This window comes from Otolemur garnettii, unplaced genomic scaffold (genome assembly GCF_000181295.1).
Source record: "Otolemur garnettii isolate 467f Iridium unplaced genomic scaffold, OtoGar3 scaffold00016, whole genome shotgun sequence".
Taxonomy (NCBI): domain Eukaryota; kingdom Metazoa; phylum Chordata; class Mammalia; order Primates; family Galagidae; genus Otolemur; species Otolemur garnettii.
The window spans coordinates 8,203,598-8,218,134 of NW_003852411.1; the positions used below are offsets into that span (position 1 = coordinate 8,203,598).

At 37.0% G+C, this 14,537-nt stretch overlaps 1 protein-coding gene across 1 annotated transcript in view; it reads right to left on the bottom strand.

Moving 5' to 3' along the window:
• The window catches only part of HMCN1 (hemicentin 1), a 440,557-nt gene that overhangs the window by 326,490 nt on the left and 99,530 nt on the right, over window positions 1-14,537 (bottom strand). Inside the window, 1 exon segment of the mRNA XM_003785789.2 lies at window positions 11,900-11,970. Coding sequence (XP_003785837.1) covers window positions 11,900-11,970 — 71 coding nt within the window.

Genomic DNA, 14,537 nt, shown 5'->3' on the forward strand with positions numbered 1-14,537 from the left:
ATTCCAGAGCTAAACCCTCTGAAAGTGCAAATGCCAAAAGTTGGGTTTCTTTAAATACACACATACATATTATATACACACATACACACACGTGTTTTTGAGCAGTATATGAAACTAACACCCCCAATCAATCAATTAATTAATATCTCTCTCTCTTTCTCTCTCTCAATCTCTCTCCTGATGTACAGTCAGATTAATATTTAATGAGAGAAAACAAATGTACCTATGTAAATACATTTCCTCACTGCCATGCAAAGATATATGCACACACATACACAAAGATATAAGTAAATGAAATTCATAGTGTATTGAATTGGACAATTCTCTAAACATATGTAAAGAAGAGTTTGACTTTGTTAGTCTGTGTTTTTATTTGAATCCTGAAATCCCACTCACTGAGGTCAGTAGGTACACATTTTCGCTTGGCATTCTGTCATTTTATCTTTATCATTCTACTGATAGCCACAGTTCAATAAGTTGCCAAAGATACTTCAGATAGAACAACATGTGCTGAAAAAAACAGAAGCATGAGACCTTTCAAAGTAAATGTTGCTCCTAGAATTAAAAAGAAAAATTATAAACTGTAACCTCAGAGTTACAATGATACTTATGTCCAAAAAATGAATTCTTGGAAAGCAAGGTTATATAAGAATGAATAGAAAGGCTATTAGTCAAAGGAGTAATAAAAAACAAATTCTCATGCTGTCTTTTTAAAATACAAGACAGTGTGGGAGCAGCACTAAAATAAACTGAACCTTTAAACTCAGAGAGGAGTTGGAGGAAAATGAGATCCCTGCTCAAAACCTAATGGGGACATGTTCATCCAATGAAGGATCAAAGACCCAGGAATGCTAATCTCAGAGCAGGCACTTTCTCGGGCCTTATTATATCTTTTCTAGTCAACCCATTTCGATTCTATTCTCATCTCCCAGTTTCACTGAGCTGATCTTTTCCCAGTTCTTTCCCAAGTATGCCTGACCCTAAGCAATCAAAACAATGAAACTTTTTTTATAAGTTCATGCTTAAGTCCAAAAGAATTCTTACTAGTGTTACTTACAAGTAGTACAATCTACAATTCTAACAAGAGTACAATCTAGTGGGCGGCACCTGTGGCTCAAAAGGGTAGGGTGCTGGTCCCAGATGCCAGAGGTGGTGGGTTCAAACCCAGCCCCAGCCAAAAAAAAACACAATCTACTGAATTTTGAGCCTACTTTCAAAATCAGACTATATTCTTTTCACTTGGGACTCCCAGGCTTGAAATGTGTAATTTGCTTTTTACCTGTAAAATTTAGGTATGAAAGTCAGTTGCAAGCTAAACAAAATTTTACAACGCTCCATTCTCTTTCTTAAAATATGGTTGTGTGATACTTTGTCTAGGAAATAGAATGTACATGTGGAAACCATTAAATAACATCAAATCTAATTTAAAGTTGCATCCAAGCAAGTATAATATAAATCAGGAGGATCGCAGAGTTCATCAGTGACAAGTGCTGGCCTTCATCACTTATAGAAAATATGGCAGGGCTGTACTGTATACAATCAGAACATTGCAGAGCTCAAACCTTACAGCTCCAAAATAAAAATAAAAGATGTTACATCCCAGGCAGTCTACTATGCTTCCCTTTTCTATATAGTGATCACCAAATAAGTATGAAGAAAGTAGAACACAAATTAAAGAATCAAAAAACTGTTGACCTCAACTCCAGGCTCATTAACGGTAACAATCACAATAATTCCCATGCTTTCAGAGTGTCACCTGTTAGTGTTAAGGGATAACTCTTCAACAATTTATTTTTCAACCTGTTGGGATTTCTTTCATAGGAGGTAGAGCTTTGCTGGGTCTCCAAAGGAGGTTCAGTTCACTTCAATTAATATATTCAGGCAAGGCGCAGTGGCTCACTCCTGTAATCCCAGCACTCTGGGAGGCCGAGGTGGGTGGATTGCCTGAGCTCACAGGTTCAAGACCAGCCTGAGGAAGAGCGAGACCCCCTCTCTAAAAATAGCTGGGGGTTGTGGTGGGCACCTGTACTTCCAGCTACTTGGGAGGCTGAGGCAAGAGAATAGCTTGAGCCCAAGAGTTTGAGGTTGCTGTGAGCTATCATGACACAGCATTCTATTGAGGGTGACAAAGTGAGACTTTGTCTCAAAAAATAAATAAAATATTCATAAAGAATATGCTATGTGCCAAGCATTCAATATCTTAATTATTAATAAAATGATGTGCCTAACACATTAAGAAGACTTCCAAAGATTCAGAATTCATAAGAGTTTTAATCAACTGTGGTCCTGGGAGGAAGGAAATGGGACGGAGGCAACTATGTGTAACAAAAATACTACCCCATAGCCTCTAATTACCAGAAAGGATAAGGAAATACACAGGGTTAACTCTCAGCAAAATGGGAAACTGGAAAATGAAATCTCGGTATTCCCAGTTGCCCTTCACTCATCATCCTCTTCTCTACTGCTTGGAGAATTCCTTCCTCTCTCCTAGGATTCTGTACTTGTATATTGTTTTCTCTTATCTCATCAAATTAACTCACTGCTACTGCCCTAGTTGGGATAGATTTCTGGTCTCTCCTAAAAGGTGGCCACCTTATTTGCTTAGGGAGCAAGAGCTAGGGCAGGGGCAGGGTCTAGGACGTCCTGGTGACCAATCATCCTTTGCTTCCTCAAGGACATGGCATTTGCTCTGACAGTGCTCACTCTGGGAGGACCTTTTTGCCACAGTTCTCCTCTCATCTCCTTTCTCTAACTTTCCTCTCTACTTTACCTATCTACCTAAAAAGCACTTTTTCCTAACTTCTGCTCTAACACTCACATATGGATTTCATATGCTTTCTGGCACATTTGGTATTATCTTTATTATTAGCTAGTTAACAAAGATTGTGATGCTGTTATTCTTTTTATTTAATATGATAAGAAATATATTTCTATTGCTTGCACCCTTTTATGTCTTGATAAAAAGTATATCCATACAATCCATTTTTACTAATAAAAGCATGATCATTTATGAAGACATACCCTTATGAGAAAGTTTGAGATATACAAATTTTATGTTCTTTTTAGAGCGAGTAGCCACTAAACTAAATTGATGAAATAAGACCTAGATCATCTAAAAGGAAAAGACTACATACAGGACAGAACATACAAATGAGGGTGTTTTAAAAACCAACATGAATATAAAAAAGAGACCTGGTTGTAAAGTTTCTATGAGGAAACCTGAGGGACTCAGCTGATGACTGAACCAGCATTCAACAATGCGATATGCCTGCCAAAGAAAGCCGCTATCAGCCTCCAACATCAACAGAGGCTCCACAGACACCACTTCAGAGGAGCAGAGGAGTCCCCCAGGTATCATCTGGTGACAAAGTCCAACGCTATCAAATCTCTAAGCAGTGTTATTGAGGTCTAGGGTATAGACAGGTTTCTGGAAGGAATTCAAACATCTGATAGGTAACTGGACAAATAACATTCAAATTCAATCCAATACTCTGCCCACATTTCTTTTTTAAAAGTGTTTGAGGCCTAAAAATAAAAAGATCACTTCTTGAGAATTAATTCCTTCTAATCAATTTAGATTGAGGGAAAAAACTCTAATTTCCTTTATATGCATTTTGTTGAAAGTGAGGGTTAGTTTTCCTGAGGAAACCTGGTTTTACATCAAGAAACATTCTCCCAAAGAAAATGTTTGGACCTCCATCCTTACCCTCACGTAAAAGCTAATGAAATCAGATATACTGTTTAATGTGAGGAATAGAACAATCCCTGGGTTGATTAAATAGCATGAATATAGTGAATCCAGGCATCATAGGTTAACAGATTCCTCCCCTTAAAAGCAATTTTGCTACAGGAATCTTCAGTATTTACTATGCAATAAATCATGTATTTACCCTTAAGAACATTTTTATACATGCACACTTTAAAAAGAAAATCAAGAAATCACCCGTTGTTACCCACACCCACCCTACTCTAACCATCTGTACATGCTGTTTTGAAAAAGCAGTCCAACATCCAGAAGAACTCTGTCCTTTGAAGTTCACACAAAAGATCATTAATAAATCGAATGGGTATTTGCTTCTGAATAGAGCACCAAATGGAAAACTAGAAGCATCACACACCCATATCTGGTCCTTCATTGTCTTGGCTCAGTCTCCATTTCTCAACCCCTGAGGATAAAGGGTTGCTTGTCTTTCAAAAAGTCTTTCTCTTTTGCAGAAACTCTAAGAAAAAATTCTAGTAGCAAACTAAAATTTTAATAGATGCATCATTGGGCCCAAAGAAGTTTCAACTCTAACAATAGGAATAACTGATCAAACACTACCTACAAATATATCTAGAGTCCACAGTCCCTAAACGCGTTTGTTCTTGTGTCTGTCCAAAGTGTCTGTGAGGTCACATTTAAATAAGCCTACCACCCTCAATAGCCAGAATTGAGAAAAAGAGCAATTTTCAATAGATAGTTAACTTTGTCCTTGGCTTTCAGGTGAGCCAATTATTTAAAGCGACTGTCAACAGTACTAGAGATAAAAAATATTTATGAAATAAATTCATTTTGTTGAGGACCATATTAGCCCTAGACCCACATCTGTCTTTAATTCTTTACTTTCCTACTTAAAAATAAAATACAAAGAAAAATTATAAAAATAAATGTTTATTTGATTTGATTAGATTAACAAGGTTACTTAAACTAATATTTAGGAGGAAAGTAGCAGAGAAATAAAGGAAACTAGCTTTGGTATTAAACATCGCTGGTTTTGAGACCAACCGTGCTACTTGCCAATTTTGTGACCTGAGTAAGACCTGTAACCTAAGATCACAAAGTTTGAGGTTCCTCATTTATAAAAAAGAGTAACAATATTTGCGTGGGTTCAAATTGCAATAATGACTCCAAAACATAAAACATTTGCAAGGTGCATGTTCCATATGTTCCATAACTGTTACTCATTTATGGCACAAATATTTGAGGATTGTTTCTCTTAAAGAAACTTTGGAGTACTGGAGGAGGTAGCAGCAATGGATAACACATGTCAAGCCCTTACTGTTCTAGCATCCTTGAAGATCTACATGTATTGTAAGTTAGACTCTTTATTGCAATTTTTTCTCTAAATTAAATATAGGGTATTCCTCCTATGTATATGACATTTATAAGTCAAATGGATATTAAGAAAATATAAATGAGAATAAAAACTGCTTTTCTAAGTTGAATCATGTCCAATATAAAAAAATGAAAATCAAATCTTTTATAGCTCTACTATATATCAATGCTGCTGTACAATCCCACCCATTTTCTTTTTTAGTCACTTTTTCCCCCTTTTATTTATGTATTTTCTTTCTTAATTTTTTCGGTCACTTATCAGTTTGATTTTTTAAAATTCATATGAAAGAATTCTCTATAAACCTGGAAATTAAAAGCACACTTTAATTCCAAAGATGAAGAATCAACTGAAGTGCCCATCAATCCACTGATCTGTTAATCAATAGATAAATAAAATGTGCTTTATGTATTTGCATGCACCATGGAGCACTATTCAGGGATAAAAAGATAAATTGCTGCTACCTTTTGCAACAATCTGGATGGAACTGAAGACTATCTCCCTAAGTGAAGTATGGCAAGAATAAAAAAATAAATACCACATGTCCTCACTATTAAATTGGAACTAACCAATGAGGAAAGTAAAACTCGGTGACAATCAACTGGTGCTGGAGGTGGGGAGGAAGTAGAAACCAATTGAAAAGGTCTTATCAACACTATTTGAGTGACAGGGACGCTCTAGCTGGGGCTCAAGCATTACAAAATGATCCATGTAACCTGAACACTTGTAGGAAGGAAGGGAGGGAGGAAAGGAGGGAGGGAGGGACTGAGGGAGGGAGGGAGGGAGGGAGGAAGGAAAAAGCACTTTTACAGAGTAGCATGAGGAAGGAAGGAGAAAAAACTGAAAGGGTGAGGGAAAGAGACAGAAGAGAGAGAGGGAAGGCAGAAGGGAGGAAGGAAAAAGCACTTTTACATACTAGCATGATTTAAAATACTAGAAATTAAAGCATACACCAAATTGGCCTAGTTAATTAATCTTCCAAAATAAGCATTATCTTGGCCTCTTCTTTTTCACCACCTTTGCCTATCTGGCCATATTCTCCTTTGGCCGTCAATTCTAATATCAACTGCTCTTCTGCTACAGCCAAACATTTTTTTTCCCCAAACCTCAGCCTGCTCCAGTTTCGTCTATTTATTCTCCTGGACGTCATCCCCATCTTCCTCACAACTATCATGTTGCTACGTGACAATGCTATGCCGCATATTTTAATCATATTTTGCCTTTTTAGAAAGTCTATTTGATTAAAAGATGCTACAACGAAAAACTAAATTATGTGTGAAGCTTTTCAGTCTGGAGGATCAACTAACTCTATAAAAGTTGGAACTGCTATTCCATTATTATAGAAAGATATTAATGTTTTCAGGTTTGGGGTTTTTTTTTTTTTAATACTTCAAGTGCTTGACTAATGTGCTTTTTGTTCTTTAAAACATTTGGATAAAAGGCTTGAATCGTATCAGTGCCAATACCATTTTCTAAAAATCAGCAAACTTTCGAGTTTCTTACAAAGAATGTGACCCAAGGCAGGACTTTGCACTGAATATTTACGAGGACATTAATTCCCAAAGCTCTGTGTGATTGGAATACCATTTGTTGTCATTTGTTTTTCCTTCTTGTCCCCAAAGAGAAAGCACAGTTGTTTTTCAAGCTACTTCTCTGTATTCCAGATGAAAGAGGATGAAGGAAAATGAAATGAATGTTATAAATGCAGTGATTTAAGGAGAGCAATTGTTTTGCTAAATTCTTCTTGGAAAATGTTAGAGTGCTTTTGCTCAAGTTAATTTCCTATCCTTATTATTTAAAAAAAAAAAAAAAGCTGAGGCTGCTGTAATGTTCGTGGATGATTATTTAATTTACTTTGAGCTACATTCACTTTTCTTATTTTCAAAAGGAATATGAAGGTGAATCCAAGTTTAATAGGACAGCAAACCTTCTTGCTCTTGCTATTCATGATCTTGGGCGAGGAAATAAAAATGGTAGAAGGAGAACTGAAGAAGGATCCGGAAATTAGACACATAAAACAATTTAATATTTATACTGAAACTTCAGGAAATTTGTGAAATTTAGTTTCACAAACTGATTAACGAAATAATAAAATAGTCTATAAGCAAACACTGAAAAGAAAACAAAATATATCTGTCAGATTAGGCATTAAGTGATGACGTAGCCTAGCCTGTTCATATTTGACCCTTACTGAATAAAATTTTATGCCACTGATTAAATAAGGAACAATTATTTAGAAACTCTGAAAGTAAACACACATCCATGTTATCCCCAGTGCTGATAACAGTGCCCAATGTTGAATGAAGAGAATAAATAAATATTTGATTTCTTCCTCAGTTGGCTGTTCTAATTAAGCTTCCTCTCAGATATTAGGACAATGAGAGGAAAGAAAAAGAAAATTCCATCAAATGTAGACTGTTTGAAGGAAACCTCCAGAAAAATGGACCCCAGTTTTCACTACAGAGGAGAAAGAAAGAAAAATATTTTTTTGAACAGAGATAAAATTATATGACACTATAGAGTAGCTTTGTCAGATTCAATTCCAGAGGGAGGTGGGGCAGAAGTCTGGAGAGGGATTTAGTAGAATGTTAAGAATCAGGATCCTTCTCCTTTCTGTAGACCAGTGGTTCTCAACCTTCCTAATGCCACGGCCCTTTCATACAGTTCCCATGGGTTGCAACCCACAGGCTGAGAACCGGTGCTATAGACTAATGGAGCACAGAGATAAGAGCCCTGCCTGAAGATCCTTCAGAACAAAAGAACCACTGAGAAGCGAGAAGTCAGTCCATGCCAGTGCAGGGTCTCATCAAGAATGGAGGTGTTTTCCTTCTGGCCAGATTTTTAAGAATATAGCCCAGCTGTACTCTCACAGAGGAAACAAACAAAGAAAAGAATACAGTAAATCCCTTCCTCACATTCTGTGTGCTAGAAATCTTCATCATTTAGCCTTTCTGATTCTCTATAATGCAATGAAAACTGATGGATAAGTGTGGAAGGTATCTTTTGAAACATCGTGTCAAATTTAAGCAATATTAGATATAAGTATACTGTTAAGTGTACAGCCAAAAGAAGTCTCCTCAAATGGCATTCATTTATTTGACATTCTACTATAGACACTGGTTCCTCCCCCAGATGAAGGAGAGGCGAAATGAGAGCTACAAGACTCTTGCCTTCAGGAATTCACAGAGAATAGAAGCACATAAACACTTAAACAACAAGAACTATGTAATTTCTAATTTCCATGATAGGATAGAAATTTCTATAAAGACTTTTTTTTTCCCCCCAGAGAATCTGGATATCCAAAGTGGCAAAGAAATTGATACATTGAAGGGGGGGAAAAAGTACATAGTGAATGAGTGACAACATAATGACTGGAAGAATGAAATATAAGAAAAAGGAAATGGAGAATTATTACAGGAAAAAGTATAAGAAGAAACTCATAAAATAAAAAAATAGTCAAGAGATAATTATATAAATCAATTTATATATTTATTAAATATAATTCTATTTTGTATGTAACTTAAAAACGGAAACATGAACAAAAAACAAGTGTCATTGAACAACATTTGAAATGCCAGACTCTGGGTTTCAGACTCTAGTCCCCCTTTATGCTCATACTATGCCCAGATCCAAGTCAAGTCATTTACCCAACAGTGAAACCAATCAAAGCACTACACTGCAAACTCTGATCTGGACCCTGTCAATCTGGATAGTCTGGCTTATTCATTTATCCATTCATCAAAAAGTAAGCATGTTTTATGTACCAGGCATTTTCCTGGGAGATTCAATAATAAACTAAATTAGACATGGTCCTTCAGTGGGAACTCCCAGGTGCTTCATGATGGTAGTGAGAAATGACTAAGCCTGGAAGATAGGGAAGGATTCTCCAAGAAAGTGGTATTCAAGATGAGGCTTTGAGTACACAGTTTTAAACCAGGTTAAGCGAGTATAGAAGGAAGGGCAGGTAGGTTAAAAGACGGGAACTTCTTAAGCAAGAAGTGTCCGTGAAAAAACTCTATGAGGAGAAGGTGAGAATCCAGATATGAGGAGGTTCTTTGCAAGACTCCAAAGGCAGAAAACAGGCTGGATGGGGGCAAGTAGCACTACATGAGAATGAAAGGTAGGTCGGTCTTGGGGTACTCAAGCCATAGGAAGAATTTGATGAGATGGGAGTAAGGGAAAAAGTGGATACGGTATAAGGCATGAGTGTTCAGAGATGTTATTTTTTGAGGTTTTTTTTTTTTTTTTTTTTTTGTCTGCAGAATAGAGAAAGGCCTAGACAATAAAAGCAAGAGTAAATGCAAGAACGTCACTTAGAAGATTTACTGCATTGCTTTGAAGATAAAGCAATTGGGACTAAGATAGTACATACAGCAATGAAGAGCAGTCAATAGATTTCAAAGACGCTTAGAAAGTTAAAAACAAAAGACTCAATGATGGCTTGGCTATAAAAGGTAAAAGTGAGAAGTATACTAAGGAAGACTCAGATATTTGATAGGATAAGCAGAATCCTGTAGGCTTCATCCACAAAAGTAATGAACAGTAGACAAAGACCAAGGATGAAGGAGCAAGTGTGGGGCGCTGGCAAAGGAACGTTCATGAATTTCCTTTTCTAGAGCCATTATTACATCCAAGAGATTGAAATGAGGGTCTGTTCCCCAGAAAAGAGGTTGAAACTACAACATATTTACATGAGTATGGATGATTTTACCTAAGAAGAGGATAAAAAATGAGAAAATAAAAAGGAACCAGTTCCAAAACTTTGAGAACTCCAACATTTAACAGCCAAGTGCAAGGGAATGAGCTTTCCTAACAAGTTGAGCAGAAAAAAGTGGGAAGAAAAATGAGAAAGTGAATGAGGGAACAGATGTGTCAAGAAGGGAGAGGCCCACATTGTCAAACACCACAAAGTCCAGCCAATATCATGAGGATTCAAACATTTCCATTGCATTTAGCAAAGTGAATTTCATTGGTCACTAGCTAAAGTCACTTTGATAGAGGGAGGGTAGTGGGATGGGCACTGGATTGAGACAGACAGAGGAGTAAATGGCACGGATAGGAGTGAGGAAATGATGGCCGTGAACACAGACAACTTGCTTGGCATTGAAAGAATTAAAAAAAAAAAAATAGAAGCTGTTATTTGTAGAAGGATTTAGAAAAATAGAGAAGTTGTTTATTTTGTTTTGCTTTTCATGGTTTTGTTTGCTGTGATTTGTTTGTTTTTCTGCTGGAGAGACTTGAACAGATTTAAAAGTCAATGAGAACTCTTAAGCAGTTGAGAGATGTAGTTTGTTAGTGGGAAAATCCCCAGAAAGCCAAGGAGCTGAGATCAACTAGAGGCTAGGATGGAATGGGTGGTAGATGTAGGTGGGTCATACATTAGGTATGAGGAAGCAGAGGGCTTCGTTTGTACGAACATGTATGTGAAAGTAAGGTCACTTGCTCCAAGTAGAACATTTACTGAAATAGCCAGGAGTAAGAGGAGGGTGAGATAAAGTTTTGAGGAGAGTAGATAAAATTTTCAATTGTTATTAAGAGGAATGGAAGATTGTATTGACCAAGGAAACACAGGAAGGTCGTGGGAGTATTGAGTCCATTTCAGATATGTGGCTATGAATTCACCAAAGAATCAAAGTGTCCTGTTGAAGTGAGTCTTCAACAGCATTTGGCCACTAGTGAACAAGCACGGATAATGCAGATAGTCAGGGTCTTTCGGGAATAAGGTTTTTGCTTTTTGAACATAAAAGTGATGGGAAAAGGTGAAAAATAAGTGCTTTTATAGGAATAAAACTCTGAGCTAGTTTGCAGGAAAGTGAGAAAAGTAGAGATCGGGTGGGTTGGGAGAAAGTGTCAATGAACTGAAGTCTTGGATGAGGGTGAGGAAGTAATTATAGTATGAGAAGTTGCACCAGCAAGCTTAGTGGACAGAGAGTCACTGTTGGAGATTAAGATGTCTGAATTAATTATTTGGGATATGGAACCATTTGCTATGATAACAAGATCCAGGAGGGATCTATGGGAATAGAAGACTAAGAGTGAAAATAAAAGTCATGGAAGATAACTAGTAGGTCAAGGGAATGTTCTGACTACATCATTCCCATAATCACCCAGCCCTGAGGGAGAAACACAGCCAAAGAGCCAGGTACCAATTGCCTGGATGAATGATGGAAAGTGGCCAAAAAGTCTGACAGCTGCAGATACCATTGAGACTACTACGGTAAAACAGCCTAAAAAAACAAACTTGTTTTAATGACTGGATTTGGGGATCATCAAAGCAGCACCAAAAAGGTGTCCATTTTCAAAATAACATTTAAACCAATGTTACTCAACTTCTTATTTAATAATAAAAGTATATTTATGGTAAAAAAAAAAAAAAAAAACTTCATGGGGCCGACTTACAGAACAGATTATCAAAATTATCTTAGTTGTGCCATTAATGTTGAGGGAGGAGAATTATCACCAGTTCCTTCTGTTTCTAAGTAAAAGGATTTATGTAGAGCAGGGGTCAGCAAAGTTTCCCTTGAGAGGGGCCAAACAACCTTTGTAGCATCTACTCAACCCTGCCACTGCAGCATAAAAGCAGCCAAAGACAGTGTGTAAATGAAGAGGACGTTTTCAACCCACTCTGGATTATTTCCACATCCATTGTTCTGTTCATACTGGACTCAGCCAGGGGAAAAAGGTGGTGTTTATTGGGTCCCTTACAAATACTAACAATCACTTCTTTTAACTTTAAAGAAAAAGAAAGCCATCTCAAGATCCATCATTTTTCATCTCTCTCAAAGAAAATTGAATGTAAGCCCCACCTGAACATAGAGTTCTCTGAGTTCATACTGAAATTTCTTGGGATCTGTCGTAATTGTCACTGGGCCAATTTCTGTGAAGATAAAAATGATACAGTTTAATCAATAGTAATCTACGGCATTAAAGACTTTATGTTTATAAATGTCTTTCATTGTGTGCCACACGGTCATTTATTAATAAGAAATAGTCAGCAAAACACCAAATACTCTATCTCGACTTAGAGCTACCAAAGAATAACTTATAATTTACTATAAATTATAAGTACTAAAAGTGTTTTTAACCTTGAGAAATTCAATAGGGAGTAAAATATTATTGGAGATAATTAATTATTATCCAGGAGATAATAATTATCATTATTATTATTAATCCAAGAGACCCCAGTTTCAGTTATTTCTTACTCTCACCAGTCCATAAGTATTTATCAAGCACCTATTTTATTATCTGAATTTAAATGAATCATTTATTCATTCTATAATGAAACTTTCTCGCCTATAAAGTGTAAATTTGTCTGCAACTTTTTCTATTAAGTCTGAATTAGTTCACGATAAAGTTTAATGCTAAACAACAACAACAAAAAAAGTGAACATTAACTGCCTATCCCTCAGTATTTTTACAAACTTGGAGACGTGTAGATCTAAAGAGTTTAAAAATACAAGAAATAGTTCTTATCCCTTCTTTTTCCATGGTGAGGGTGACTGGGCATCACTATTGCCATTGTTCTCCTGGTCATGATTACTGGTGTTGGTCACAACTACCTTCAGAGTTGTGACCACCATCATGACTTCCCGAAGTGCTGCACAAACCTCTGCTCCAAATGGGAACAGGTGGGGCTCCAACTGCCTTCCCTGGAGAGATACAACTTAAATCCCAAGTCAGGGGAAGAGAAGGAGCCCAGGCATCCGTTTGGGTTACACTTACAAGATCCATATGCAGTATCTATAGTTTATTTTTGTAACATACATAATGTCTATAGTAAATATCTCAATCCCCAAAGCTCATTTCCTTTCAAAAAAAAAATCAACTTTTAAAATAGATAAGCTGAAAGTGGTCTTTTATTAGTATCAATTACTTTTCCTAGAAAGCATCGATATAGTTCAGTGAGGATAGTAAAATTCCTCTGGGTATCATGTGCACAGATAAATGACCTTGCATTCTCACAGGGGATGAAAAGTTTCCTGTCCTCTGTCATGAAAATATAAGGCTTCATTTCAAACTGTCGTGTGCAACTACAATATAAAATCATAAAGATATTTAACATTTAGCTGTTACAAACTGTTTTCTAGCTTCAAAGGCACCCAGCTAGGAAAGGACTTTACAACTTCAAAGGGTACTAATTAATTCGCCAAGCCCTCTCTAACATACTACATATGGTAGAAAACAGATTGTCATATTTTAAAAATAAATGAGATAACTCAGAAAGGAGGTACGATTTGTCTGCCATAACCTATGTAACTGTGCTTAGAAATAATGAGAAAACAAAGTCTCAATCCTTCACTATAGATTAGACACCTAAAACTTTGCAAAAGGAATGAAGGAGCAATTGGAGAAACTGTGAAAATGCCAACATCTGCGTTCCCTACCAAGCAGCACCGTCATTAGCCATGTCCTGAGCATATGGAAAACGAAGAAGCCTCCTCCCTCAAGACTAAACAAAGGCATACTTTGCAAAGGAATGCAAAACAGCAAAGACTGTGCCAGGCAGTTACACCCTGACATAGAAATTGTCAGCACCATTGTCCAGCCAAGCTTCCATGTTCCTACATTGCATAATACTGAAATAATCCAAGAATTTAAAACTCAAGAAGTAGAAAGAAATACAAAGAATACAAAAAAAAAAAAAAAGACCCAATTATATAAGAATAAAGAGTGTAGACATGCAAGAACATTCCCTATAATAATAATAAAAAATCCCTGGATATCTGCCTGTTCTTCAAGAGTAGGGATCATGGGATGCTATTAAAACGAAAGGACTGATTAGCCTTCATTTGAGTCGACCTGAGACTCTCAAATATACACCTGTTTTCAAAGATAGGCAATCCCTCCCCAGCTTATTCATAAACAGTTTTTGCAAAACACACCAAACAGCTGAGATAAATCTTTTACCAGTTATGAGAAAGACTCAGGAGAGGTAAGGGCTTGCCGAGCTGTCACACCCCTCCAGCTGTAAGCATCCCTTCCAGCTCACTTGAACTGCATGATCCGACTTTGGCAAAATCAGCCCTCCTCCCTTTCAGAAGTTGCTTCCATTCCAACCTTTCCCTTCACAGAATAGAGCCCTGTGCCAGTGGTGTCATTAGCAGTTTCCTCTTCTCTTTTTGCTCATATTAGTTTCATCCCTTGCCAAGCCTTTGATGACATTCAGCAGGTACAACTTTGTCCTCGCTTCCTGCCTGAACATGGTCCTCTACTGCTGATAGAATTAAATGAACCCTGTAAGGCAATCCAGACTCTGTCTTCTATTTGCCCAAACTTCAAACTTTGAAGCTATTGCCCTTGCTCCCCATCCCTATGACCTCCCCCTTGCCTTTCTCCTGCCCATGACCTCTCAGTATCTGTAGTATAAGCCTGACTTAAACCCTAGCTCCTTGCATGCCCCGCCTTTTCTTTCATTTGCTTTAATGTTGTCTTTTTGTTGTTGTT